Genomic DNA, 26,478 nt, shown 5'->3' on the forward strand with positions numbered 1-26,478 from the left:
AAATTTAAGACAGCAATCTGACAAGTTCTTGGGCGCTGTAAGGCCATTCCAGTATGATTTCCATTAGTCAAGTAAAAGTGGCACTGAAATATTTAAGATGGTCAGAAAATGCTGATTTCCATGGATCTGGCAGGGCGATGAGCTGGCTACGTGAGGTAGATTAATTTGCTGCCATCACTAAAATTCATGGGTAGGGTTCACTGGTGCAATATTCATAAGATTACGATGTAGCATAACCCACAACAGGTATTAGGAAATACCGATTTAAAACACACGCATCATGAGAAAGATCCCAAATTATATTTGATTAAATTAGTTATTACAGCTCAAGAAATGGGAATGTAAAGGCGGAGCTCAACTTTTAGCAGTGATTTGAACCGGTGTCCACGACACAACAGTAAAGGACACAAGGAATCCAAGCAGATTAACTGTATTGTTCCATTCAATTACGCTGGTCTTCCTTCAAACAATTCGGAAAAAATACCCGTATATCATAACTGTAAACCCTGAGGATACATTAAGCACATGTTTTGGGAAAAAGGAAGCACTTTAAAAATAAACCGTGCACAGAGCAGTGTATGAAGAAAGACCTACAATCACACAATTGTAGCTAGAAAGTGAAACAACAGGATTTGATGAGCATAATTCAGTATGTGCATATTCTCACTAACTATTCTCACCAACAGAATTATTTTAGAATTCCTCATCTGAGACATGAAGGACATGAAGGACTAGAAGTAACCTATACTATCCAAGACCACTTGTTTCTAGGACATCTAGACTGTCTAGAACAAAATCTATAGTGCATAACAGTCACGTACAAACATTAGCAAACGACAAAGGCAGATCTCAGAGATGCATATAATGCGTGTTGACTCCTAAACTGGATCCACGCTGTGGCAGTTTAAAAGTGGAGAATGACGGCTTTTTTTTTTTTTTTTTTTTTTTTAGGATAGTTGTTGCTTCAGACAGTGTCCTTGCCATTTTCACATGCAACAACTGTGCAGTAGTCACCATATTGAGACATTCACTCATACATTCATAAAGAAGATCCAAGGCAATTGTGAGGGGAGTTGATAGGATTTGGGTGACAGTCTAATTGTACCTCCTTGTTTCTTCACCTGAGTTTAAAGTCACTGTTGGAATAGTAGTTAAAACAGGAGTTCCTCTCCTTGTCATCCTCTCAGTAGATTTCCAGCATCATGGTCCCTGAAGAACACAGGTAGGCCATGTTCAGTTCAAAGAGATGTGGCCTCTCCTGTGTTCCGTGTGGCCCAGTGGTTAGAAAGACAGTAAAAGTTTAAAAGCACTTCAACAAGACAATAAAATCCCCAGTGGTTCCACAGAGCTAAGCATCTCTCTGTCCGGGAACTCTTCACACCATTATGTAAATAATGGCAGCTGCCTTCTTTGATCTTGAAGTCCAGTGTTGAGCAAATCCAGCCACTTTTTTTTCCTTCCCAGTGTAAGTAAATCACTAAAACGTGGAGTGGGCTGACACAGTCGACACCCAGGAAAGTTTTACAAAAAGGATCCTGTTTAGTCTTCATAAGATTACTCGCGTCATCTTTTTTGGCTCAGCTGTTGGTTTTACGCAGCAATAGAACAGCAAATAAGAGACTAATTTTGTCTCACTTCTTACACTCCAGATCAAGGCACCGCATGTTAAAGCTGATACAATTTGCTGACCAGTGACGTTGCTTCGTCCAGATGCTCATTGATGATTTCGAACCTAAAATAAGAAGAGTAGTCATTATCATCTATCATCATATCTGAAATCATACAGGATGACACATAACACTGTATGTTCTATATTAACAGCTCTGATTGTGATTGTAGGTCTTGTGTCTAGTCTGATGGAAGGAAAAAAAATACCCTCAGCATTCAAGACCACAGTCCAACAGCATGACAAATAAAATAAAATATAAATAGTATACATGCATGTATATATATGTGCATGCAAAGTAAATACCTTTAAGTATAACAACTAAATCTATGCTGTTACAAACAGTTTTCTTTTGACAAGTCAGGGGATGGATACATGAACATTACCAAGCCCCTGAATATGCCTTGGCCATAATTTACATCAATCTTTAAGAATTAAAAACAGTATGGTACTGTATAGTAACTCTATCTGGAGGAGGCAGTTCTGAAAAACTGAGCAACTGTACAAGAAGGAGACTCGTGAGGAATCAAATTAAACCAAATTAAAAGACAACATAATTAGGATAAAGTGATAAGCTGGTGGTTAACATGACTTTCATGAGGTAAAACCTAATAAAATTTGTGGAATTTTTTTTCAATCAAAAGAAAAAAGAAAAAAAAAAAGTCCTATGTAAGAGCCCATAGCAGGTCTGCTACCTGCTGGATGGATCATGGAAAATTAGGAACAGCTGTGGTTGAATTTACATATAGTTTGTCTGCCACCTGCTGGACACCGGACACATTGCGTACGCCTGTGCCAGCACTCACTGGTGCTCACCTTCACGTGAGCGTCAGCAACAAATTAAGATAGCAACCATGGAAACAAACACCATGTCCACTTTGTGGGCAAAAGAGGAATGAAATATACAACACAATGAAAAAGTAAAATCAAATTTAAAGAGTTGATAGAACAGGTGCCAGGGGATGATACAAAACTTTTCTTCTGTAATTCTATAGGTTATTAACCTGTAGAATTATTCACAGACTAGCACCTCCCTACTTAGCTGACCTAATTAAACCCTACGTACCAGCCCGGGCTCTGCCTTCTCAGGGCGCAGGACTAATTTGTGTCCCTAGGGTGATTAAAAATTCTGCGAGCCACAGAGCTTTCTCTTATCGTGCACCTGTTTTGTGGAATGATCTCCCTATGGAGATAAAACAGTCAGAATCTGTAGAGACATTCAAGTCCAGATTTAAGACGCATTTATTCTCCCTTTCGTATGGCTAGCATACTGGCATAGTATGGAACTATGCTTCCTATCATTTTCAATTCATTTCATCAGTAACTGAACAGGTCTCAGCCTCAACTTTATCTAAATTCTGTGTCTGTTAGTGAAGCTTCGGGCTAGAGGTCAGCGATCACCTATTGTCTCTGCTTTCCTGTCGATTTAATGCTGATGAATTATACCTTAGGTATAGTTTTTCTGGCTGACTGATTGTGCTCTTTTTCTCTCTGTTCGAGGTGCAGAGGGTGATGCGCAGAAGTGGCGTCTGTGAACAACTGGATGCTGGACTGACTGCCAGATGCCATGCCTGAAGCTGATGTAACAGATTTTTTTGATTTTCTGTTTTCCATTTCTTCAGGTTTGTAAATCTTTGTAAAAACCTTGTAACTGTTAGCAGTGGGTCACCCCTCTGAGTCTGGTCTGCTCGAGATTTCTTCCTCAACATCTAAGGGAGTTTTTCCTTACCACTGTCACCTGTGTGCTTGCTCTAGGGTTTGGAAAGGTTAGACCTTACTTGCCTTAAGGCAGCTTTGTTGTGATATGGCGCTATATAAAATGTAATGAATTGAAATAGAAAAACTCATAAGAAATAGACAGAAAGATATCTTGCATTCAGTAATGCATCATACACTGATTTTACTCACTTTGTTGGTCATACTCTCCGTTTTCTGCTAGAACCACCAGGAGCTGCCATCTGCTGTCTGTGAAATATTATCAGACATAAAACAGTAACTAGGTAATTCCCTTGTTAAAACATAATACTGACAAAGCCTTAGAAAGTGCCAATATGGTGAATATTCACACTTTTAGAATGGTTTAAATGTGACATCATCAACAAACAACACACTGGATGGTCCTTAAGTGTTTGTTTATGGCAAAAAGCTGGGAGGTAATAAATGGAACTAAAAAATATGCTGCAATTTCATCCTGCAAAACTCTACTGTCGAGGTGAAACACTGACAAGCTTAAAAATAAGATTGTGTAAAATTAATATGTACATATTTTATGCTAATCAGATCAAGTACTGTATAAAAGCTCAAATACAAAATATTGAGGTGAAAAGTTATAGAATAGATGAACCATTTTACCCTTGGTGTGCGAAGTGATCAGGTGCCACGTTTCTCTCCTGAATCATGCCCTGAAAGTGCCCCCCTGGCTGGGGATGCTGGTACATGGCCATGTGTGTCTGACCTGGAGAATAGGGCAACAGCTGCGGCCGCTGTAGAGCTTCCATTAGGTGTGGGTGTGGTCTTTGGGCAGTATATTGTCCTCTATCGGGGTAAGGGTGGCTGGGGTAAAGGGGTCTGTTGCCAACTCCACTGGATTGAGACATAATGTGGGGTGGAGGAATACCACACTGCTGCGTTGCAGAATGTACAGAACGGGAGTCATAAATGAAACCAGGCGCCATATGTGCAGCAGAAGCAGACGAGTGATGCTGTTGAGATGGATGGGTAGTTCGAATACGAGTGGCGGCATTATGGCTGTCAAGGTCCAGGATTTCTTTAGGGCTTTCAGGTCTCTCTGAGCTGTCCTCAGCAAGACCTTGCTTTTCTGAGATGATGCCATAATCACTGTTACTGATGTTTTCACTAGGATGTTCCGTACCTTCACATGTGCGATCTTCTAATGCCACATGGTTTTGCCCGGTGTCTGATGCAAGACCAGGTGACACTAAACTAGCACTACTGGAACCCTCTGAACCTAGTGGTGACAGACAATTCTCCTTTGAGTGGCAGTTGCCTCTGGTACTGGCTAAAGGTAAGTAGGCACTGGGTGGCATAGGTTGGTGAGGCAGGTATTGAGACCGATGCCAGTCTTCTGGGGGAAAACCTCCTCTTCTGTTGGCCTGATGGTAATACTGCTGCTGTTGATACCCAGGAGTAGGTGGGTACATGTTTGAATGGATCTGAGGGTGCTGTTGGCCAGCTGTGTTGTAGGAGTAGGCATTCCCTCCCTGTCGGTGGTAGGTGGGGTGACAAGGAGGATTAATGGTCTGACTGTGATAGAGGGGGTGAGCAGACTGAGGTACAGACCTAGTCATGTTTGTCTGGTTGTAGTGTGGTTCTGGAGGTTCTCCAGTACCACATAGACTCATGGATCCACTTAACTGGCCTTGAGACTCAGCAGGCATGTCTGGACTGTGTCCCAGCGTTGGCACTCTCTGAGCTTGCCTAGCCTGATTACTAATCAATAGTGGTGCTTGATGGTGGTAAGAACCAAAGTTCTGGTGTGTAGAAATATCATTTTGAGGTCCTGACTTTGTGATACTGTGCTGTGGAGGACTGGCAGTGCCTTCCCCATCTGGTTTACTTGTAGGTTCACTAGGTCTTTGATCTCCATGGTCTGCTGGGCTTGGCTGGCTGGGTAACAGTGGCGTAGGGTGACTGGGAGGCAAAGAGGTGTGAGGAGCTGGTTGAGGGGGATCAGGATGGTCTTCTTGTTTATTAACCAGTGGCATCCCATGAATAGGGCTAGCCTGAGCCAGACTTTGCCCTGGAGACTTGTTTTGGGGACAGTGAGGAGGTACCAGGATTTGTGAACTGTGTTGCTGTGTGTTCCAGAGAGAATTTTGAGGATGGCATTGTTGAGGGCTACTGTGATTTTGCTGCTGTAGCTGCTTTTGAACGTCTTCTTGTTCTTCACTTTGCTCATGTACAGTTTTCCTGTGTGGTGAGATATCAGATATTTGCCGAGTGGGATTCTGAGATCCTGTGTCATGCAATGCTGGAACATTCTGGGGAAGGAGTACAGGACTCTGAGCTTTCTGTTGTGGACTGTTCTGTGTCTGGTGACAGGGTTTTAAGGCAGCAGCGCAAGTGGAGCTCTTTTTACTGACATGAAATTGGGATGTAACAATAGCAGCCATTTTATGTTCAGGAGAGCAGTGGGCATCAGAGTTTTCCTGCCCATCATCTTGTATTTTGTTACTCATCATTGAACTCTGTAGAAGGTGTGGATTTTGTCGTGACTGACCCAAGTTAGTATGTGGGGAGTTCGGTATTCTCTCTGCTGGCTCACTACCTTCTTTGGTGACCAGGGGGATATTTGGGTGATCTTGGTTAAATGAAATCGTGTTTTTGTGTAATGTGGCCTGGTTGAAAGTGTCTTCAGCACCCTCTTTGTTCTCCACTGCTGAATCTGGTAACATACAGAATAATGGCAGTGTCATTAGTCTAAAATACCAAGAAGAGCACTCATTTATGTGCTACCAGTGTTGCAGATGCACTATAACATACATTTTAAACAAGAAATACTGGATAACCTCAAACCCCGATGCTCAGATTCCCTGCTTCACTTCTCGAGTGCTGTAATCATTTCATCCATTGATTCTTCAAAGATTACAACTTCAACTGAAAAGTAAAGGTCAGTAATCCTTTCCTCATGACAAAAAGGCACCTAAGCCACTGGTTTCCACAACCCGACCCAACACCCATTACTGTATGGTTGTGAGACTTCAATGTGAACTTGTGTCCTAAGGTGACAGCAGGATGTCTTGTTATTAGGTCTGTCAAAAGACCCTTGGGTACTGCTGAAATGACTGTCATACGAATGGTGATTTCAGAGGATTCAGGCATGGTGTATCACTTGCATTGTGAGGAAATGTTAATTGCAACATTTTGTCCGTGTGATGCTTTTCTTTGGGCGTGATCTAGCAATCAGTTGCCACAATGTTCAAGAGCCCAATGGCTAGAGAAGGCCAAGAGACTGCCCACATTGCATGTAGCTGCAGTATATAGATGGGTACTTTTGAAAGGTGGGGAGGAACTGGTTCTCTACATGGCTAGTTTCCAATTCACAATGTTAAAATGTAATTTTGAAATAATGGGCTCCTCATCTCACTCATCTTCATCCGCATATCTGGGATCGGGTCACGGGGCCAGCAGCTCCAGTAGGGGACCCCAAACTTCCCTTCCCTAATGGGATCCTTGTAGTTATATTTCTTACAGAAAGTAATGACATCCACTCCAAGTCAAGCCACATTTCACATCACCACATATGGTAAAATTGGTAAAAATAGATTCTAGTAATACAACCTACTTTGCAATGTTGCCAGATTCTTTAAAAATATCGTATTCCGTCTTTTTATTTGGAACCAATGGAACAATGTAATGAAATCTGTGTTTGCAAAGTTTGGTGAAAATTACTGAATTAACTTTTAGTAATAGTAGTAACTAAGTAGGCAAACACGGGCAATGCCATTACAAATGTGGCAGAAGTTATAATGTAAGATAGGTTTGTGTTAAAGATTGAGTGTTAACTAAATAAATCCTAATTAGAAAAATCAAACAAAGTACAAAAGACAAAAAGGATGATCTGTTGAAGACTACAGTTGACAAAAAAAATTGAAAGAAAAATACAAGATTTTCCTTTGTTTCCTTCATTATAAATACAAACGGCTGTTGAAATTATGCACTCTACCTTTGGGTGGCGTGTCTGACTGTTGGGAATGGTGGCTGTCTGGTTCATTGTTTCTGGCAGCATGGAGCAGCTGAACCTCATGGGCAGGGGGAGTCTGCCGAGAGCGTTTAGCTGGGGTGTTGCCAATTTGTGATGGGGGCCCACACTGCTGAACATTGCTCATGTACTGATGAGGGGGCCCAGCAGGGGGTCCAGAAGAGGCTGACAGCTGCTGCAAAGCCAGCATCTCTGGGCTTTCCAGCATGGAACCCAAGTGTGTGCTGCCAGAAGAGTCTAGGTGTGGCACAGTGAGACGTGAGGACAAGGTTCTCAAAGAGTTGACCGCTGCAGAAATTTGATACTGGGCATTGGGTGGAGGGGGTGGGTATCTGGTGGCTTCTGGCCATGGCTTGTGCCCCGCTGGAGGTGGAACCCCATCGTAACTAAAGTTGCGCTGGTTCACCACAGTAAGGTCCTGCATACGCATTCCTGTAGGCCTCTCCTGGCCAGGGTTGTTCATGCCAGGCCACATGTTTGGCATGCTCATGCTAGGAGGCCTCAAGCGTGTGTAGTTGTACTGGGGATGTCCCTCTGGTGGTGTAAAGTGGTTGGCCATTGGATGCATAGTGTGGCCTTCTGGATGCTGAGGAGAAGGGTACATGCTGGCTTCAGGAGGATGTCCAGGCTGAAGGGCCAGAGGACGTGGACCCAGAGATGGGCCGTGCATGGGCCCCATGTAGGGGTGTCGTTGGTGATGCTGTAGCTGCTGGTGGTTAGGATCTGGGCCTATTGGATATCGAGAACCCATGTGATGTCTATCAACCATCCGATGCTTGCCACAGGAAAAGACAAAAACACACAGAGAGATAGAGAGAAAACACACTCATTTGTTTTTGTTTTTGGAAAAAAAAATCATAATTTGTAAAATTAATCATAAAGTTGTAAATGTGTTCAGATAACATGAAGTGTAACTGGGACTACATACTTGTATGTTAAATTTGTGTGGCATGTGGTTCAGCCTGGGGTCTCCATGTCTGGATATGTGACCTCTGAAGGTGAAGTGGGGATCCATACTCTGTACATACATGTGTGGGCCTTGGGCACTAGGAGGACAACGGAGCTGGTACAAAGAGAAGCTGTGATTAGAGTTTCTGCTCTATTACAGAAAGAAATAAAAGAAAACCCAAATAACAAAAGGGTTTGCAGATGACAAATACCTGTTGCCCTGGGTGGTACATGCCCCCAACATCTCCTTCATTGATATGCTGCTGGCTTGTTGGTAAACTGTTGGGGTAATAGGGGGTACTGGCCCACTGAGGGGGAGGAGCTTGTCTTCCAGGTTTGTTGTCTTCTACCTCTTTAGTTGTGATACTCTTGCCACCCTGGACATTTTGTTTACGATGAAGATGCTCTGTAGCCTTGATCAAACCTTCAGGTCCTAAATGTTTGCTGCTACGGTTACGCTTTTTGTCCTTACGCTCCTTTTCTTCTCTACGGACGTGGAATTCCTCATCGGTGTCACCATCCTCTGATGGAAAGTGTTTTAACAAAGCCCGGTTAAAACACCTTTCTAAAGACTCCGCCATGATGGTGTACTCTGGAGAAAGACAAAGGCGTGAATCAGTTTATATAATAATTTCAAACTACTCACACATCGCTCAGACTTCTGTACTTAATGAAATACAGCTATAAATTAATACCCATCCAAATGACACAATCTCTCATTCCCTTTTGTACAACACAACCCACACTGCTACAACAGTGTGTGTCATGTCCCCACAGAAACACACTTGTCCCATTTTCAGCCCAGCAATGGCCGACTTGACCAGGTCACAGGGCACTGTCTGACCCCCACCACACACCCCAGGCCTCCCACACCACTCTCCTTCCCCCATCCGTGGGGAGAGTATTATATTGGACGGATGGGTCCAGACAGGGAGGTTAGGGGCTGGAATGTTCCTCTGGCACTGCATTGCTCAGATCCCCCTGAGCCCTGTAGCACAGCTCAATCACAGCCCATTAATCACTGTCAAAGCTGACCTGGCCCCAACACAGCACCAAGTCCAGCCCCCGTTTTTGCTGAACCCCCCCCCAAAACACACACACTCCTTTTAAAGAAATATTCATTTCTAAATACATAAATATATATAAATTTCTTACAAGTTGAGCTTTAAGAAAATGATCCAAAAAAAAAAAAAAAATCAAGTTATTTATTTATTTTAAAAGTTTGCATCAGGAACAGGATTTTATGGTCAAATATGTCACTGTTGCATAAATGCTGTTAAATTACCACTCTCTTCTCCATTGTATTCCATGCAGTTCTCAAACATGAGCTTCACATCGGCAACAAACTCCTCCTTGGCAATATAGTCCCCATGATTGAGCTTCTTCTCAATGGTGGACAGGTCCATAGGGCTCTGAAGTGGTTAGAATAGTAACAAAAACATTTGATGATTAAAAGCATTTCCATAATCAAGTGTTCTGCTGATTATTTTATGCTTAATCTATTAATCTGATAAAAAAAAAAAAAACAATTTACTGAAAATGTGATTTTAAAATAGAGCTAATAAGGCTTATCTTCTGTGTGAGCAGAATCAACAGAGTCTGACACTACATTAGCCACATGTTTAGGTTTTGCAGAACAGCACTGAAATGTGCACATAACTGACTTTATATCACCAAACCAAATGAAGAGCAAGCAAACGGTTAAAAAATAAATAAAAAACCCGACCGTAGTGGAGGTAGTGACCGACATGACAGGAGCTGATTTCAGCTCTGTCTTGTCAAAAGCACCGCGTAAGATACAAAACAAGTTCACCAAGTAATTTTAAATATCAGACAAACAGAAAAAGAGGTGAGCTGAAGAAAACAGAGTACTGACAGAGCAACGTGAGGCAGAATCCACCTAAACACCGAGAGAAATCCTGTGTGTGTGTGTGTGTGTGTGTGTGTGTGTGTGTGTGTGTGTGTGTGTGTGTGTGTGTGTGTGTGTGTGTGTGTGTGTGTGTGTGTGTGTGTGTGTGTGTGTGAAGCTGCAGAGACGTGTCTGTGTAGGGAGGGGTGGGCGCTGTGTGTGACTGGCCAATCACAGAGCGTGAAGACAGTTATCCAATGAGAATTTTCCTTCAGCACGAGCACAGATATTGATAAATTTTATTCGGATCATGCTCATGCTCGTCAAAAATGCTTTATCCAAATCAGTGTTATTCACTAGGGTTGAGCCGGATACTCATCTGAAACGAGTATCCGGCTCAACCCTAATGAATAACACTGATTTTCCTCATTTTTTTGAGCACAAATGTCACCCTCCACACTTCCATGAGAAGAAAACAGTGCAAGTGTTCACCAATCTGTCTTTGAATATCACAGCAGGAACACTGATGAAATGTCAGAAACGATAAATGTGTTGTTTTGACCTCAACTCGGCTGAACAGGATCACCCAAGTGAATGTGCTTTGTGTTTTTGCATGCAAAAGAGGGACTGCTGCAGCCTCTGTATGCAGAGACAAAGAACACATTCAGGGTTCAGCCATTTCCAATTTGCTTCATCCTTAAAAGTTTCCTCACTATGACAGTTTCTATGGCCATTTTCCATCCCAAGGAAAGCATTTCACAGACCCCTTCCAAATACCCCCCATTTGTTTGTGGATGATACACTGATGTAATTAAATTGGCAATAACAATGTGGGAGTTGAAAAAGGACTAGTGTTATTATCCCCTCTGTAGGCCAGTTTCAGTTATTTTTGATTCCACCCTTTGTATACAAACAACATCACACAAACAATGGTGGCTCTCATCAAGCATGGCTACTGTCTGCTATACTATCTGTACCTGGATGATCTCGTGGTAGTTGGGTGCATAGGAGTCATCCACAGGCTCCATAAACGGCCAGGCATCTTTATGTGCTTTCAGTGCTTCCAGTACTGCATTGATGAGATCAGACATCAGAATGTTAAATTAACAAAAACTATGCAAACTAGAGATCTGTAATCAAGCTCACAAAGCAATACATTCCTCACCTCTCTTCCTGCCCCCTGCCCTGCAATACTAGTTGCTTGCGTGTACTATATCTATGGTAATGAAATACCCGAAATGAAAAACTGTTACAACTCTGGTATACGTAATAGATTAATATGATATATTAAAAATATATATTTAAAAAGTCCAATCATCTCCCCCTGAAGATGACATACCAGATTCTATTCATCAAAATCTATACAGCGGTTTAGAAGGAATTGCACATAAGAAGATAATAACATACAGTATGATACATTTATTAAACACAAAATTGCTATCATCTATCCTTGACTGTGTCAGACTGGAATTTTCCTTCACTCACATCTTCACTGGTGTGCTATTGTATGAAATTAAAGAGGTTCAGAAAAAGGCGCGGATAAGAAATCAGTATCATACAGTATGATGCATTAGTTAAAAACAAAATTCCATTTATCACCCCTTGAACGTGTCAGACTGGAATTATTTTCCTTCATACAGAATTTCATATGGTGTGCTACCACTGCATGAAATTTCATTGAAATCCACCAAACCGTTTAAGGGGAGCTGCGCTTACAATGCTCATGGATAGCTGGACAGACAGACACCTCCTCCAAATTTTCGGTTATGGGGGGTATAAAAAACAAAACAATAAAAAATCCAAGTGCTTTCAGTAGCCATACCTTTGTACAGAGCAGTGTAGTCCTCGTACATTTCATAGCTGAAATGCCAAACATGACACAAAATAAGTGGGTTACTAATCCACCAGTCAGACATTTAAGTAGAAAGCAATAACAGAAAGTAAATTACATTTCTTTATTCTTGCGTGTTTTGCGGATAGGAGACGGTGGCTCCAGCTTCAGAAGTTCAGGTGGTAGTTCTTTTCCTTGTGACAGCAACCAGGCCCTCTCCTCCCGCAACTTCCGCCTTTTTGCTCGCTCTGCAAGTAAACGACAAACAGAGAGGACAATTAGCGAGAGAAGCTATTTAAAATAAATTCATTAAAAACAAAACAATACAGCCTTCTTGGCAAAACATGGTGTTTATGTGAATTACATTGGCTGCTCACTGAGGCAGAGTCAATGAAAACCAGACCGCGGCCACCACAGACAGCAGTAGTGCAGATAAGTAAAAAGAGAACAATTTATCAGCCATCTTTTCTAAGTCGCACTTGATCAAAGGAGTGCATATTTATCGCTACTTTATCTTTTAACATGAAAGGCAAAGAGGCCTGCCAGCCCTCCGTCATGTGGACTCAAAGACATTTGGGGATGGATTCCACATATGCAGTCCACACAGAGCATACCAGATCCTGCTGTTCATCCATAATACATTAATGAGGGTCCTCCACTGAAGCACAATCAGCAGTTCATTAACCCTTGATGGATGACATCAGAGGGAGGGAGAAAAAGAAGTGATTAAAGGGTTTGAGCATTCCCTCTCACAGTCTATGTGCTACTCATAAATCACAAGACCCTGCAACATGTACTGCTGCAGATGTTCTTGGTGAAGAGGTATCCCAGAGTAATGGAGACGTGAAAGCCAGAGTGTGGGCTGCACTTCAAAACTCATTTTGCCCTTGGGCACCAAGATGGAAGAGATCTTACAACATCCACTACACCTGCTGCTGACATATTTTTGGTCCAAAAAGAATTTATTGCAAACTGTTGTCATTTCACTTTAGTCACCAAGCCCAGTTTTCATGCTGAAACCTTTGGCAAGTTAATGTTCCTATAAAGTACACAATAGAGCAGGAGCACTAACCCTTTGGTTATCATTGAGACCTGAAAACAAGACGTCCTGTGTTCAGTTTGTTTTCGAGTTATCCAATGATTCATCTATTTTACCCTCCACAGCTTTGTTCTTCTCCATCTGCTCTCTCTGTCGTTCTTCCTCAAGAAACCTTTCCTCTTCCCGCCGCTGCTCAGCCAACAGGATCTGCCTGTGCAGCTCTTCGTCTGTCTTTTTCGCCACCTCTGCGATGTTCATCAGATTGTCCTGCAACTTGACAAACAACAGAAAAGCCATACGAACTCCTTCTTTCTGCTCCCCTTACACATCACAATGGTAGAATATCTGTTTTCATATCACCCTGTACTCTTCATCTGTCACATCAATCACCTGCATGTCCTTCACCCACACCACCTCGTCTGCACTCTTTTCTTCACCACACTGGTCCATTACTTTGAACAGCTGACCCCATGTTTTGCATTGTCATAACTTCTACTCCTCACAACTGCACCATTCTACCACCATCCTTCTCATACACACACACACACACACACACACACACGCTTGCGCTTACAGACTTTCATTCCCCTTCTCTCCAGAGCGTACCTCCACCTCTCCAGGCTCGCCTCAACCTGCTTACCACGGTCACTACAGATTACAGTGTCATCAGCAACCAATGTAGCCCATGGAGACTCCTGTCTGCACTTACCTGTCAACATGCCCTTCACTACTGCAAGAAGGAGTGTAGAGCCATTTATCTCAGTGACATTTAGTTACTACATCGTCACAGTTGTGGTTAAGTACAGTAGACATTCTGTCCCATATACTGATTAAAACACAACTCACGTGTCCTACAAACGTCTTATTTAACTGCCATTGCCTTGTGGCCTGTGCCATCAGAAAAGTTCAGAAAGTAGTAATAATGAAATGGGGTCAAGTGGTAAACCCTACAACTAATGGATAAGTGACCCCACCACCAAAAAAGAGGAGGAAACAAACAAACAAACCAAACAAAAAAGGCTCAGCTAAAATCTATTCTATTAGCTAAAAATAAAATGTACAACAAAACAACTAATTCAATCACCGATCATGTCCCCCCCCCATATGTGGATGTCTTAAATAGCTGACTGACATATTGTAACCATAATCTCCATATTTATCTCCTGTAGTACTACATCTCAAGCTTACCATACTGCCATAAAACCACACACACACACACACCTCCTCCTGCTCCTCCTCCTGTGTCATGTGCTGCGCAGGGAACCGCAGTGATATGTGAAGCGCAGCTGGGTCCAGCAGCTTCTGTTTCTGCTCTTTCTCCTACAGAAAATAAAGTTGAGTATAAATTCTGCTACTTGTTGAAGACGCAACTTGCAGCAATAAGGTAAAAATAAAATAAATAAATGGCACTACTGGTTTTCATAAACAAATGATCAATGGACAACATTTCCTCGTGAACCCAAATTAATTATGTTTTCTGATGCTGTAAAAGGTTTGCCTACAACTGTATTTGTTGGCACATACTTTGGATTGTGCAGACATAACTTATAGTGGAGCAGATAACTGTAACAATTGTTCATTTCTGGAAAGAAGCACCAAAGTTGGCACAAATACTCCTTAGACATTACTCTTTTGAAAAAACTGAGTAGCCACTTGAATTTTCAGTAGGCGGCCAGGTAGGGGTCAATTGAAGAATTACACAGGAGTCAAAATTTAAAAATGCTCCAATCATATTGAAAGCTATACCACATTATTTGTCTGATCACAACGATACCAAAAAGGTATAGTTTGGAATATCTATGACAATGTTATGGAGTTATGGGGTAAAAACAACAAGAATGGTGACAAAGGTCAATTTCAGTTTGTACAGGGGTCAAAAGTTAAAGTTGCTCCAATTTTGGTAAAAAGTGGTGCAAATTATTGGTTGAACTAATAGGATTAATAAATAAAATAGTTTTGCCTGTGTTGAATGCTTGGTCTGCAAGGTAAAGGTAGAGCAATCGACGTCCATTGGATTCTATGACATGTAACATATGTTACCCTGTAACATGATAACTAAGCATGCCACATAGTGCAAACTATTCCTTTTTAAAACCCGATTAACTCAGTCATGCACAAATTGCATGACTGGATTGCCAGATTAATTTTGAACCAGTCAAACGATTTTCAGAAACCTCTAATTATAAGTCAAATATCACACATTTCTGGGTGATTCTTAGACTACGGGCACTTATTATGTCCTTTGATCATATTGTATGAAAAACAGAAAAAAGGGGAAATTTCACACTTTTATAGTTATCTTTACAATGAAAGTGTGTTGAGAAATTTGTTCTAGTAGTCTATGATGACTTTTTCACCTTTTTTCAGCATCATTATATGCAAATATTGCCATTTTGTGCTTATCCCACACCCAGACTTTTGATCTTCAATGATAAAAATGAATGGTAAAGAAACATTTTTTCTAATGTTTTAAAATATCTCTGAATAAAATATCAGTAAAATAATCAAAACATAATTGGGGTATTCAATGTCATACAACTGTTGTGATTTTTTTTTAAACAAAATGTAGTTGTCCCACACTATTGCCATAATTTCCGCCACAACACTGTAATGTCCCTAAACAGTTTGTATGAAAGATTGTTTGGGTAGTTTCTATGGAGATAAACAGTGACATCAGAGCACATATATATATAGCGCCAAATCACAACAAACTGTTGCCCCAAGGCGCTTTATATTGTAAGGCAATGGTGTAGTGGAAATTACATTTACAAGGCCAATAGTGCCCGTAGTTAAAGAATCACCCTTCTATGTTGTGAACTCATCCAAGAACAAAATTTGTACTGTCATATATAACACAACTTACTAATAACTTAGGTATGTTAACATATACAGATATAAGTGTGTTATTTATATTTTAGTTTGTGTTGTGTAATGTGTTGCTGCCATGCACATTTATAATATTTATTATAAATGTGCATGGCAGCAACTGTTACAGTATCTTGTATTCTCAACTTTAATCCACAAGTCAGGCTGGGCAATACAAAGGGATGAGTGACAAAAAATTATTGATACAACATGAAGAAATTCTATAAAAAATATTGGCAATGCACAAAGCCAAAATTTGCATAGTAAAACAATGAAGTTATGAATGACAGTAGAAAATCCACAAACAAAAAATTTCACCAAGGTATGGAAAGGAACAGCTAAGAAATGATTTGCATCAAAGATGGGCAAGTATGTCAAACACACACAATGTAATCACTTAAGTCTTCAAGAATTTCTAGTCTATCCCCAAGACAAGCAGCATGGTACACCTCATTCGGCAACAAGCTGTCTGCACCACAGCACCCTTTCCTAAGGGCCCCTTTACACATAGTATGGCTAAGTACAATTCAGGGCGAATCAAGGAAGAATAGCCCGTATGAGCGAACCACGAAAACATCGAGTCGACAGGCAGGCATGCACGATGCCGCTGCGATGCTTTCGTGCACGTGGGAATGCAGTGCGAGCAGCTGCAGCATGTGTAACCACATTGCGCAGCTGCTGTGAAAATAAAAAAAAAAATCTATAAAATACATGCCACCCAAGGGATTCAAACCTGCACTTTCCAAAAGCTCTGATTGCCAGCCAGAAACTTTACCATTGAGCTACCATCGCTGTCCTGTAAAAGATGCAAGAAAATGCCTGATCTCAAGAAGGACATGGACGTATTTAAGAAAAAATAAAACCACACACCATATAAAAACACCACATTTTATTGAATCCTTCTTATCAAGCGTACAATACAAGTATGAGACATCTGTTCCTCTGTAGAAGACCCATGGTCACAGACGTACAGTCATGAAATTACATGAATGAGAAGCAGGGCGCTCTCATCATGTCCACATTTGCTGGCGGCGTGTCCTGCCAGACACGCATGTCTTGTGGACGGCGTGCTGCAGGACAGACACTGTGCCATGTGGAACAGTGCTCACGGGGGTGACATGACATTCAGATCGCCTGCTGCGTGTTATGATCTGACGGTCCGTTTCACCTGGGGTAGCCTGTCAATCGCTGCAGCCCATTGCAACAGCGATATATGTTTTTATGAATGTCCACATGATGACAACAAGCAGACACAAGTGCATCACAGTGGCAGTTGTCAGTTCATGTCCTTCCAAACACAGTACGTGTTCCCCAGCCATGACGTGCAGAACCACAGATCTCCACAGCCGCTCCTGTGGGCAGACACACCCCCTATCAGTTCAGTGCACACACCAGTGTGTCACTGTGTTTGTTTGCAAAGCCACACTCGTGGGGGCACTGAGACAAATTTCACATCCAGCTCTAAGTGTCAAGCGAGCGGTGTTAGATGTTTGTGTGTGTCAGCTGGAATTTGGCCGACACCTGTCACGAGAGGGCTCGATGGGCTCTCACAGCACCCACACTCTGTCTTTCAGCCACTGGTGTGCGCAAATAGTTGTAACAACAGGTGAATGAGGTGTTGGAGGCAGCTACGATTTTACACGCATTGCATATGATTCCTGCTTCATGTGCAATTCGACCACATTTGTACTATGTGTGAAGGGGCCCTAAGGGAAACCTTTAAATGAATTCAAATTTAGGTCGTTCACTCAAAAAGAAACAAAACACTCAACATGAGGTGGGTTTACAGGGACAAGGTGTTAGACGATAGCGGTTCTTCAGTTAAATGAGCAAGTGCTGTTGGGGGGGGCGGTGCACACGCACGCACGCATACACACGCACACACACACACACAGCAGCACAAGTATAAGAAAGTATTTATAAACTCACCATCATCTGAGATTCTAATTCAGATCAGAAAGAGCTCAGTGTGAATAAAGTTGCAGCGTGTGAACTGCAGAGTGCAGCAGTCATGTGACTGTTTCCACGTGTGACTGCATTACTATAGCAACCAACGTTCTGTTTTTAAAAGTTTGTGAATAAAGAAATACAAACTATAGTAACCAATGTGGATGGTATTTAAATATGGATTGTTACAGGGACATACAGATCAGATCTGGTTACTTTCTGTATATAATGTGAACAATCAATCAGTGAGATCAGATCTAAATCAGATATTCAATAAATATGGACCAACATGGCAGTCTGAAAAAAAGGCACAGACTCCTATAAATCTAACCCCCTCTTCATGATAACGTGTCTGGGATGAGGATAAGCACATCAGGACCAGTGTAAGACTTACTTTTTAGTCTCGTACAGTCAGTAGCTAAAGACCACGCTGTAAACTTCGATGGCCTCACGTGAAGCCCTACCGGAAGTACAGAAAGTTGCAGTTCCTTGACTGGGCGCTTGGGACTGGCTCCAAAACAGATCACTTTCCCACAGCACTTTGTGCGGCTGAACCCATTGTCTCCGCCTCTCATTGTGACTGCAGCTCTGAGTCGGCTCGATGCAGCTGGTAGCTGCTATGGAGGCTGTGCCTGTTTTATTTGAAATATTTTATTGCAAACACATGGAGTAATATGGCTTGTTGTGTGGTGAAACGTCTTAACAGATCACCTAAGATGTCTCTGCTGCAATATTTGCTACAGAGATCAGAGAAATTCTCATTGGATTGAATGTTGTATGCTAATGGAATTAGCAGTTTCAGCAGTTGTCAGTAGGTAGCTTCATCCAATAGGTCCACTTACTGCACAATAAGCGGCTCATAACTTTTAATGTGCACACCAAAGCAAATTGCTAGGAGAACCACCGTGTAGTCCCCAAAATATTATCTAATAAAAACACCCAAAACTAGGTTAGCCTGTTAGCTTCGGTAGGTGGACTTGCAGAGAAGGGCGTGTTCAGGATTCTTTCCTCACACATTGAGCCACCCAAGCTCCACTCCTTTATAAATTAATGAGTTCATTGTGAATCAGCATGGTCGCTGCTGTCAACATGTCGACACCCAGATACAGGCTTCATATCGGCTGTTCCTGGTCTCTATAGGAAACCTATGTGTGACGTCACGCAGGCTTTGTCCATAATATATACACAGTCTAAGATAAAGACGTGCTCATTCATAAACCTGTAGAAGGTGAAATAAATACTGTGACTGTTCTACAACATTTGTGGTGCACAGATAAAAAAGAGAGAGAGAGAAAAAAAATCAAAGGTCTGACATTCCCTTAACATAACTTCTATCACTAACCCATGTAGATTTTTTGGGGCACTTTACAGACCCTCCCCCCCACTTTTTTAATTAACTAATTTATTTAATTATGTTTTTTAATTAAGAAACAGGGAATAAGGAGCCACTAACTGGAAGAGAAATAGAACAAAGACTGCCTAGGCCGGGGTTTGAACTAAACCTCATCTTGCGGTGTCTGTTAAACCGCAAGCACACCAGCTCATCTTTTTCTTCATTTAATGTAAAGCATCACTGTTTGCTGAGGTTTTACGACTCCTCCCTTCATTTCCAGCAGCACTAAATCCCTCACGCACACACACACTGGAGTGCTCCTGGTGCTACCACTTAAAAAGGTCAAGAGAGTCCTGCAGCACAGCAGAGCTGCCAGTCAAGACGTTCCATTACGCCTCAAGAACTCCTGTCTGCTGTCAGTGCCTCATGAAGCAGCTGGTGACAGCAGCCTCAGAAAATCCAGTGGCTGCACTCTGTCTGGCACACCGAAGTGTGATCATTTCATATAGGATAGAGGCACATGACATGAAAAATAAGATATCCATAACATTTAAAGAAATATTTAGAGACTAATGTTCTAAAAAGAACTGTTTTTAGTTTATATATAAATGAGACCTTTCAACTGTCTTCAGTAGAATATTATCTATCTAAAGCTACGTATCAATCAACTGATCGGTAGATACAGATGTATGTAGTATAATGTAGTTTGTAGCTGACCTTATGCTCAATCATGCTGCTGATTTCGGGCAGGAAGTTATGACAGATGACGCGATAGAGGTGGCGGTCCTGTGGAGAGGTTTTGTCTTTGATGCTTTCTGCCAGACTGACCCACTGTTCTTTTGTTTCACACACGAGGGACCAAGTGCCTCGTTTGCGACCTGAAGGAAGCAAAAGCCATAACTGGTCTATTGATTTTAATGAAAATCTCTAGAGACATGAAATTACCTTATATAAAGCACAAATGCAATGATTCCTTATTAAAGACTCTAAAGAACAAAGAGAAACTGTTTATATTCATGCTCAGTTTACCTGTGCAAGACGGCAAGTCATTTAACCAATTTTCTGTCTTATCTTCACTTTCTGCCTCACTGAAATCAGTAAAAAAAGACATACATAGATCAAATCATACTTAGCACAAATAACACTAGAGCACTGCGCTCGTACAGCGCAAACCTCCACCAACATCTTTTTCCAATTCCAAAAATGTTTTACCTTGGAAAAAAATTCCAAGGTCCAAGTCCTGTTAGAAGTGGCTTTTCATAAACTAAAGTACAATACAAAATATAGATCAAGAGGCCAATTCAATGTCAAAATCAAATATCTTTTAAATCCACAATACGGATCAGATGTGGATCAAACTTAGTCTGTTCATTGAGAGTGAATGTCACAAATGAGAGTGACTGAGGCACTTTTGATTGAGATATAATGCAAAATGTACACTAAATGGGTTTTTAAATATTAAATTCAAATGTCCACAAAATCCACAATCCGGATCAGATCCAGATCAAACTTTGTCAAGTGATAGTGAGTGCCAGTATGCACCTCACCTTCAAATATGAGAGTGATTGGGGCATGTTTGATTAAGATATAATGTAATGTATAGATATATATAATGTAAAGATATAATATACATTGATGGAGTTTTCAATGGTACATTTAAATGGCCACAAAATTTGTAATCTGGACAGATCCAGATCAAACTTTGTCAGTTGATAAAGAATACCATCCTACACGAGGATCTCAAATACGACAGAAATTTGATCTTTTTTTGACAGAGTTCTGAATTTTTGAAAATTCCTTCAATGTTAAAGATAGGGATTTTCCCAGTTTTCCAAGATTTTTCCTGACATTGACCTTTGACCCATGACCTTGAAAACTGAATCAGTTCTTGCTTATCAGGATAGGAATCTTCAGTAAAAAAAATAAAAATAAAAATAACAATAAATGAAAAACTGTGGACTCCAGGTTGTTCACAAACAGACAACTTTGTTGGCAGAGGTAAAAAATAAAATAAAATAATACAATGATTCTGACCTTTTTGGGGAGGCCAATACATGGTGAGACAGACAGAGGCAAAGGAAGGACTGCTTCAGCTACATTCATACAAAATCCTTTCCACTGGGTTGTGTGGATGTGCGAGCATGGTGGATTTTTTGAATGCAACCACAGTTAAACTATCAGATATGAATGGTTTACTTCTCTGATTTAGTAGACTTTCATATGGAAATGGTTGTTCTCTCACTGACAACCATTAATCCTCTGAAAGAAAAAAAAAAATCATCTAACCAGAATCCAACAAGCATGCAGCAGGTAGCAGAAAGGTAAGGAAAACAAATTTGTTTATATTTGATCTGGTGTGTTAAAGTTCATAATATTATAATGTGTTTGAAGACCTATAAGATGATAGCATTTACTTTTTGAGTCATAATGTAAACAAACGTGAGGGGATGGACTCATTCATTTGTCTGTCTATTGACTAACTGCCTGGGCTTTTCCAAAGCCTCTGTACATGCATTCTGATCAGGAAAGGTTCCTGCTACTGTTAAGCCTGGGTCCCACTGAATAATGAAGGATGAAGAAGGAACCACGCAGCATGTTTTCTTTGCTACAAGAGGGTTTCTTCAACTATCATGGGAGTTTCATGGCTCTGAGTGGCTCTTAGAGGCATTATCTTCAGTTAACGAGGCTCCTCTCTGAGCGTGGTGCTAATTTGAAGAAGTTCAAAATTTACCAACAACAGCGTGGTGCAGTTTGTGTACGCGTTACTGCGACGGCTTAGAGGCATTTGCGTGGTGATTACAAGTCTGCTAAAAGCCCATTATCTGTGCGCCTGGCACCTACACAGGACCTGAGAGGCTATTTTTGGAGCAGCTCTCCTCTTGTGCACACAATTCCACCTGCTCTGTGTGCTGGACTCTATATAAAATAATTATTTTGTAGCAGATTAATCATTTTCTGCCAAACCTTGGATGCTGAAAACACCTCTAATCACTTCTGGAATCACAGAACCGTTTCATCTGGACGCCGTTTTTTCCTCTTTCCTGCTCCATGTGGAACAGCTTAAGGTAATTATTTTTAATGTTTTTTATAGCTTGATAAAACAGTTCCTAGCTGTAAAAGTATGTCTGTTGTATGTTGATGTTTGTCATATGTAAAAGTATGTTGATTTAATATCTTGTTAATGAATCACATGAGCTCCGCTGTGTGTGCGCACTGACGCACTGAGGCAGTGACTCAGCACGCTTCAAACGAGCATTTAGGCAGAATGCCAGCTCACAAAAGAGTGATTTTTCAGTCAATATTGGACGAACACAAAATTAAAATTTTGTGTGTTTAACGCTAATAACTCCAGTGAAGCCGCTAAAAGCAGAGCAGAAGCTGTGCGGCAACACAAGAGGAAAGCACGCAAAAGACCAATTTTGAAGACATAACACAAAGTTAAAAGTTGTATCACGGTGACTTATAAGCTGCGTAAGAAATAAATATATATATATATATATATATATATATATATATATATATATATATATACACACACACACACACACAGTTGTGGCATTTAAATTCAAATGTTTGTAACAGCTGACACTTACATTCACTCAGGACATTGATGCTTATAAATTTCAGCATGTCTGTTAAGTCTGTTACCTTTTTTCTTTTTTTTTGTTTACCTTAGGTGAAGTTCCCTATTTTTTTTTTTTCTTTGGTGGTCTTCCCCTTTTCTTCCTGTCTAACACACTGGCTTCAAGGTCTTCACTGTTACAAAGACAAAAATGGAACATAAAAGAACTGATTTTTAACAAGAGCTACTGTCAGTGGAGGACATCAGCCATTAACCTTTAAAAGGCCTGTAAATAAGTGTCCAACTACTACACATTCACTTGGTAAACACAGAAAGCATGGCATGCAAAATCCATTTATACACGTTACTGTAAAGAATACACCGATATTTACCTAAGCTTCTCTGTTTTCCTCCTAACTGGTTCTTCTTTGTACATACGAGTGCCATAAAAGTACCAGTAGAGGGCTCCATTCCCATCCTGTCCAAGAGGTTCCACTCTCAGACTGTCTGCATCCAGACCCTGATGTGGTGTAGACAGTTTCACTTCTTTAATCATGTCTTGAACTCAACAGCTGTGCGTCAAGCAGTGTGCACTTATTAATTCAATGTAACACATTATTAATTTCAATTAAATGCTTCAGAATCAGAAGAAAATGTATTTGAGGGACATTATAAACTGATGCACGCGGCTATATTGACCTAACGCTATTTTTCAGTCCTGTGATCATCAGCCCCATTATTTGTGCAACTGATAAAAATGTTCAAATAGTGTTAAATGTTGAACTCAATTTTATGGGGGTCTTTCAGACAATAACCCCACGTACTGTACCTTCAGCAGGTCAAAAACATCAGCAGCGTCAAGACGATAGTCACAGAGTCGATGTACGAGTTCCACCTGAGTGCGAGGAGGGAGGTTTTCAAATGACACCTGTCGCAGTGGGTTGGGCTTCCCCTCCTCCAGTTCCCAGCGATAGCTGATGATGTCATCCAGGTAACTACTAAATGTCTTGGGACTAGAGCACAGATTAGAAGGAAAAGATGACTTTTTACATTAGATAAACAGCATTTCAAAACCAAATTAAAACCTTATATGCTGAGCCATTATTCTAACAAAGTAGTTTCCGTCAGGCCAGACCACTTCTGGGAGCATGTGCTGTTGCCGTGAATCACCATGTCCACCACACCACGGAAGTGCCTCGGGTCATGGATGGCAACCAGCCAGGAAGACAACCCATCTATCCATCCATCCATATCTCTTGACAGTAGCCATCTGTTTGTCACAGCCAGGTGAAATGTAGGCATCACCATGGCCTTTTCCAGTTACTGGCACCCTGAACACTGAGGCACCTCTGTGCATGATCACAGAAAAAAAAAAAGAAAAAAAAAGTGCCATGCAGGAGTACAATGGACCTTTAGCTACACTTAATGGACCGTCCTGCTACAAAGGGGTATGACTGTATGTACAAACTGTGAGCCAAGTATTAATGATGTATACCAGTTCATTTGGAATACCATCCACCACTATCACCAGCTTTTTAATATTCTTTATTTTTATTTATTTTTTCCTATGTAAGAATTTAAAAACCCTATCACACCTTGATGATTTAGCCAGTGTCTGCTGAGTGTATTAAAAACATTGGCATACGTCTAATAAGTTCTGGGTAAGTTTTGTGTAAGTTAAGAGCACGCTGAAGCACAGTGATATACGTCTTAGTACAACGAGGTCGTCAAAAATTTTGGGGTATGCACAAAATTTTCAACTTATGCCAGCGTATGGCTCGTACGTCCTGTATACACAGGACATAAGTTGCAGGCAAGTTATGCACACGCCCACACACATTACTTGTAAGTGACTCATAACTCGAAATACGGCGAGATAATATTTAGCGTACCCATAACTGATCAGACCTGATCAGGTCTGATCAGGCCCACTGATTAGGAAGCAGCCGGTGCTTTAAACATTTAAAGAGACAGCCCTCCATTCATTCACGGCAACGTTTACCACAGCCACAATGTACACAATGAAAATGGTCCACCAAATAAAAAATTAAATAAATTAGTTTCTACGGTGCAGTACCGACCAGAACCACTGGGTTGAAATAGGGCTGTCGGCAGACACTGGATAATCATCAAGGTGTGACATCTGCATTAATTTATTAGACGTATGCCAGCGTGTTTAAATGCGGTCGGCATATGCAGGCTAAATCCTCAAGGTGTGACAGGGCCTTTACTGTAACATGTCAGCTACCATATAATGGCGTATTGACAGCGACTGGTATAAAAAAAAAAAACGTTTGCCAGGAGGAACCTGACAGTACTCTTCAGACTCAATGGTGAACAGACATGCAGGATCCAGCAAGGCAACGAGAATACCTACTAGCTGCCCTTCAACATCAGCACGGCCACGGACGAAGCCCGAGAGGTGTTTGACCTTGCATCTTCTCCAGAGGCTGAGCACGAGGGTGACGGTGTGAGTGATCATGGATCCTCCTTATGCCTACCTCTACAGCCTCGGCTGGGAGAGTTCTTGCCAGCAGAAGTTTGTTTCGACATGATGGCGATGTTGATCCTTTGATTTGTAAATGGAATAAATAAATGGTAAACAGACTGCATTTATATCGCGCTTTCCATCTGTATCAGACGCTCAAAGTGCATTACACATCAATGCCTCACATTCATCCCCATGTCAGGCTGCTGCCATGCAAGGCGCCCACTACACACTGGGAGCAACTAGGGAATTAAGTAATTTGCCCAAGGGCCCTTAGTGATTTTCCGGTGAGGTTGCGATTTGAACCGAGGATCCTCTGGTCTTAAGCCCAACACTTAACCACTAGACCATCACCTCCCCGAGATTTGTAGTGTGGTGATCGTCAAGCAGCAGCCATTTATAGGGCTATGACACGTGATCACCACATGCTCATCAGTGATATGCTGCTGTACGCTTTGCGTAAGTGGAACTATTTTTGGGCATAAGTTGTGTACGCCAGCAACACAATACGTAGTTGTTGGTGTAAATTCACTGAAACGTTATATATAAGTTATGGATAAGACATGTGTACGCCCAACTGGTTATGAGTACGCTATGTATATGTCCAACAGTGAAAAGAAAAAAAAATTCATCATGTGCCAGCATTTTTAATATGGTCGGCATACGTTGCCTAAATCGTCAAGGTGTGACAGGGACCTAAGAAAGTGTTGTGGGTCAGTCAGCCTAGGCCAGAGTTACCAAGTTCACATCATTAAGAACCACACAGATTTGTAAATTAAAATAAAGGCCAATCATTTAGTTTGATGATCCGATGCACATTTTGCACACACCGAGCTGAAACGGTATTACCAATTCAACAATATCTGAATTGGTATTAAAAGTAGATAGTTCTATGTTGGCCCTGAGACCCACTTGTGCTCATCTTTGGATACCGAAGCATGAAGTGGGTGAAAGTCATGCGCTTCCAAACGCCACAGACATTGTGGATTACCTTTCACCACTATGCTGATGTACATGCCGATAACCTCATGTACATTTGAGCTGGCATGCTCAACCAGTCGATTGATCGCGGGCTGAGTTCCAGTCAATCACATTAAAAAAAAACAAAACAGAATTTAGTGCTGCTATAACGGACTGACGCAGAAAGTGGCAGCAATGCACCAATAAGGATGCCGGCTGCCATTAAATGCACAACGGTCCATAAATATGGAAGGTTTGGTAGATGTGG

General features: G+C 41.4%; 1 protein-coding gene across 1 annotated transcript; it reads right to left on the reverse strand.

Annotated features, from left to right (window-relative positions):
• Positions 1–168: 168 nt before the first annotated feature.
• Positions 169–24,013, reverse strand: LOC117514966 (cat eye syndrome critical region protein 2 homolog). Its single transcript, XM_034175529.1, has 17 exons — positions 23,874–24,013; positions 23,592–23,775; positions 23,155–23,282; positions 20,230–20,288; positions 19,918–20,078; positions 14,277–14,375; positions 13,172–13,322; positions 12,135–12,264; positions 12,008–12,045; positions 11,163–11,254; positions 9,622–9,748; positions 8,549–8,928; positions 8,317–8,451; positions 7,353–8,163; positions 4,019–6,071; positions 3,575–3,631; positions 169–1,732 (listed from the first exon to the last, which is right to left on the reverse strand). Exons 1-16 carry the CDS (start codon positions 24,011–24,013, stop codon positions 3,583–3,585), a joined length of 4,737 nt encoding a protein of 1,578 aa, XP_034031420.1. The 3' UTR covers positions 169–1,732; positions 3,575–3,582.
• Positions 24,014–26,478: the final 2,465 nt, after the last annotated feature.

Source organism: Thalassophryne amazonica, chromosome 8, assembly GCF_902500255.1.
Source record: "Thalassophryne amazonica chromosome 8, fThaAma1.1, whole genome shotgun sequence".
NCBI classification, from domain to species: Eukaryota; Metazoa; Chordata; class Actinopteri; order Batrachoidiformes; family Batrachoididae; genus Thalassophryne; species Thalassophryne amazonica.

What these genes read in the sequence shown, in the direction of transcription:
- LOC117514966 (XM_034175529.1), bottom strand. Translation starts at nt 24,013, where the DNA reads ATGGATGGATGGATAGATGGGTTGTCTTCCTGGCTGGTTGCCATCCAT. An exon ending in GCAGCATGATTGAGCATAAG is followed by an intron (nt 14,376 to 19,917) that starts GTCAGCTACAAA and finishes TATTTTCTGTAG; the next exon opens with GAGAAAGAGCAGAAACAGAA. An exon ending in GAAGAACAAAGCTGTGGAGG is followed by an intron (nt 12,265 to 13,171) that starts GTAAAATAGATG and finishes GTTTACTTGCAG; the next exon opens with AGCGAGCAAAAAGGCGGAAG.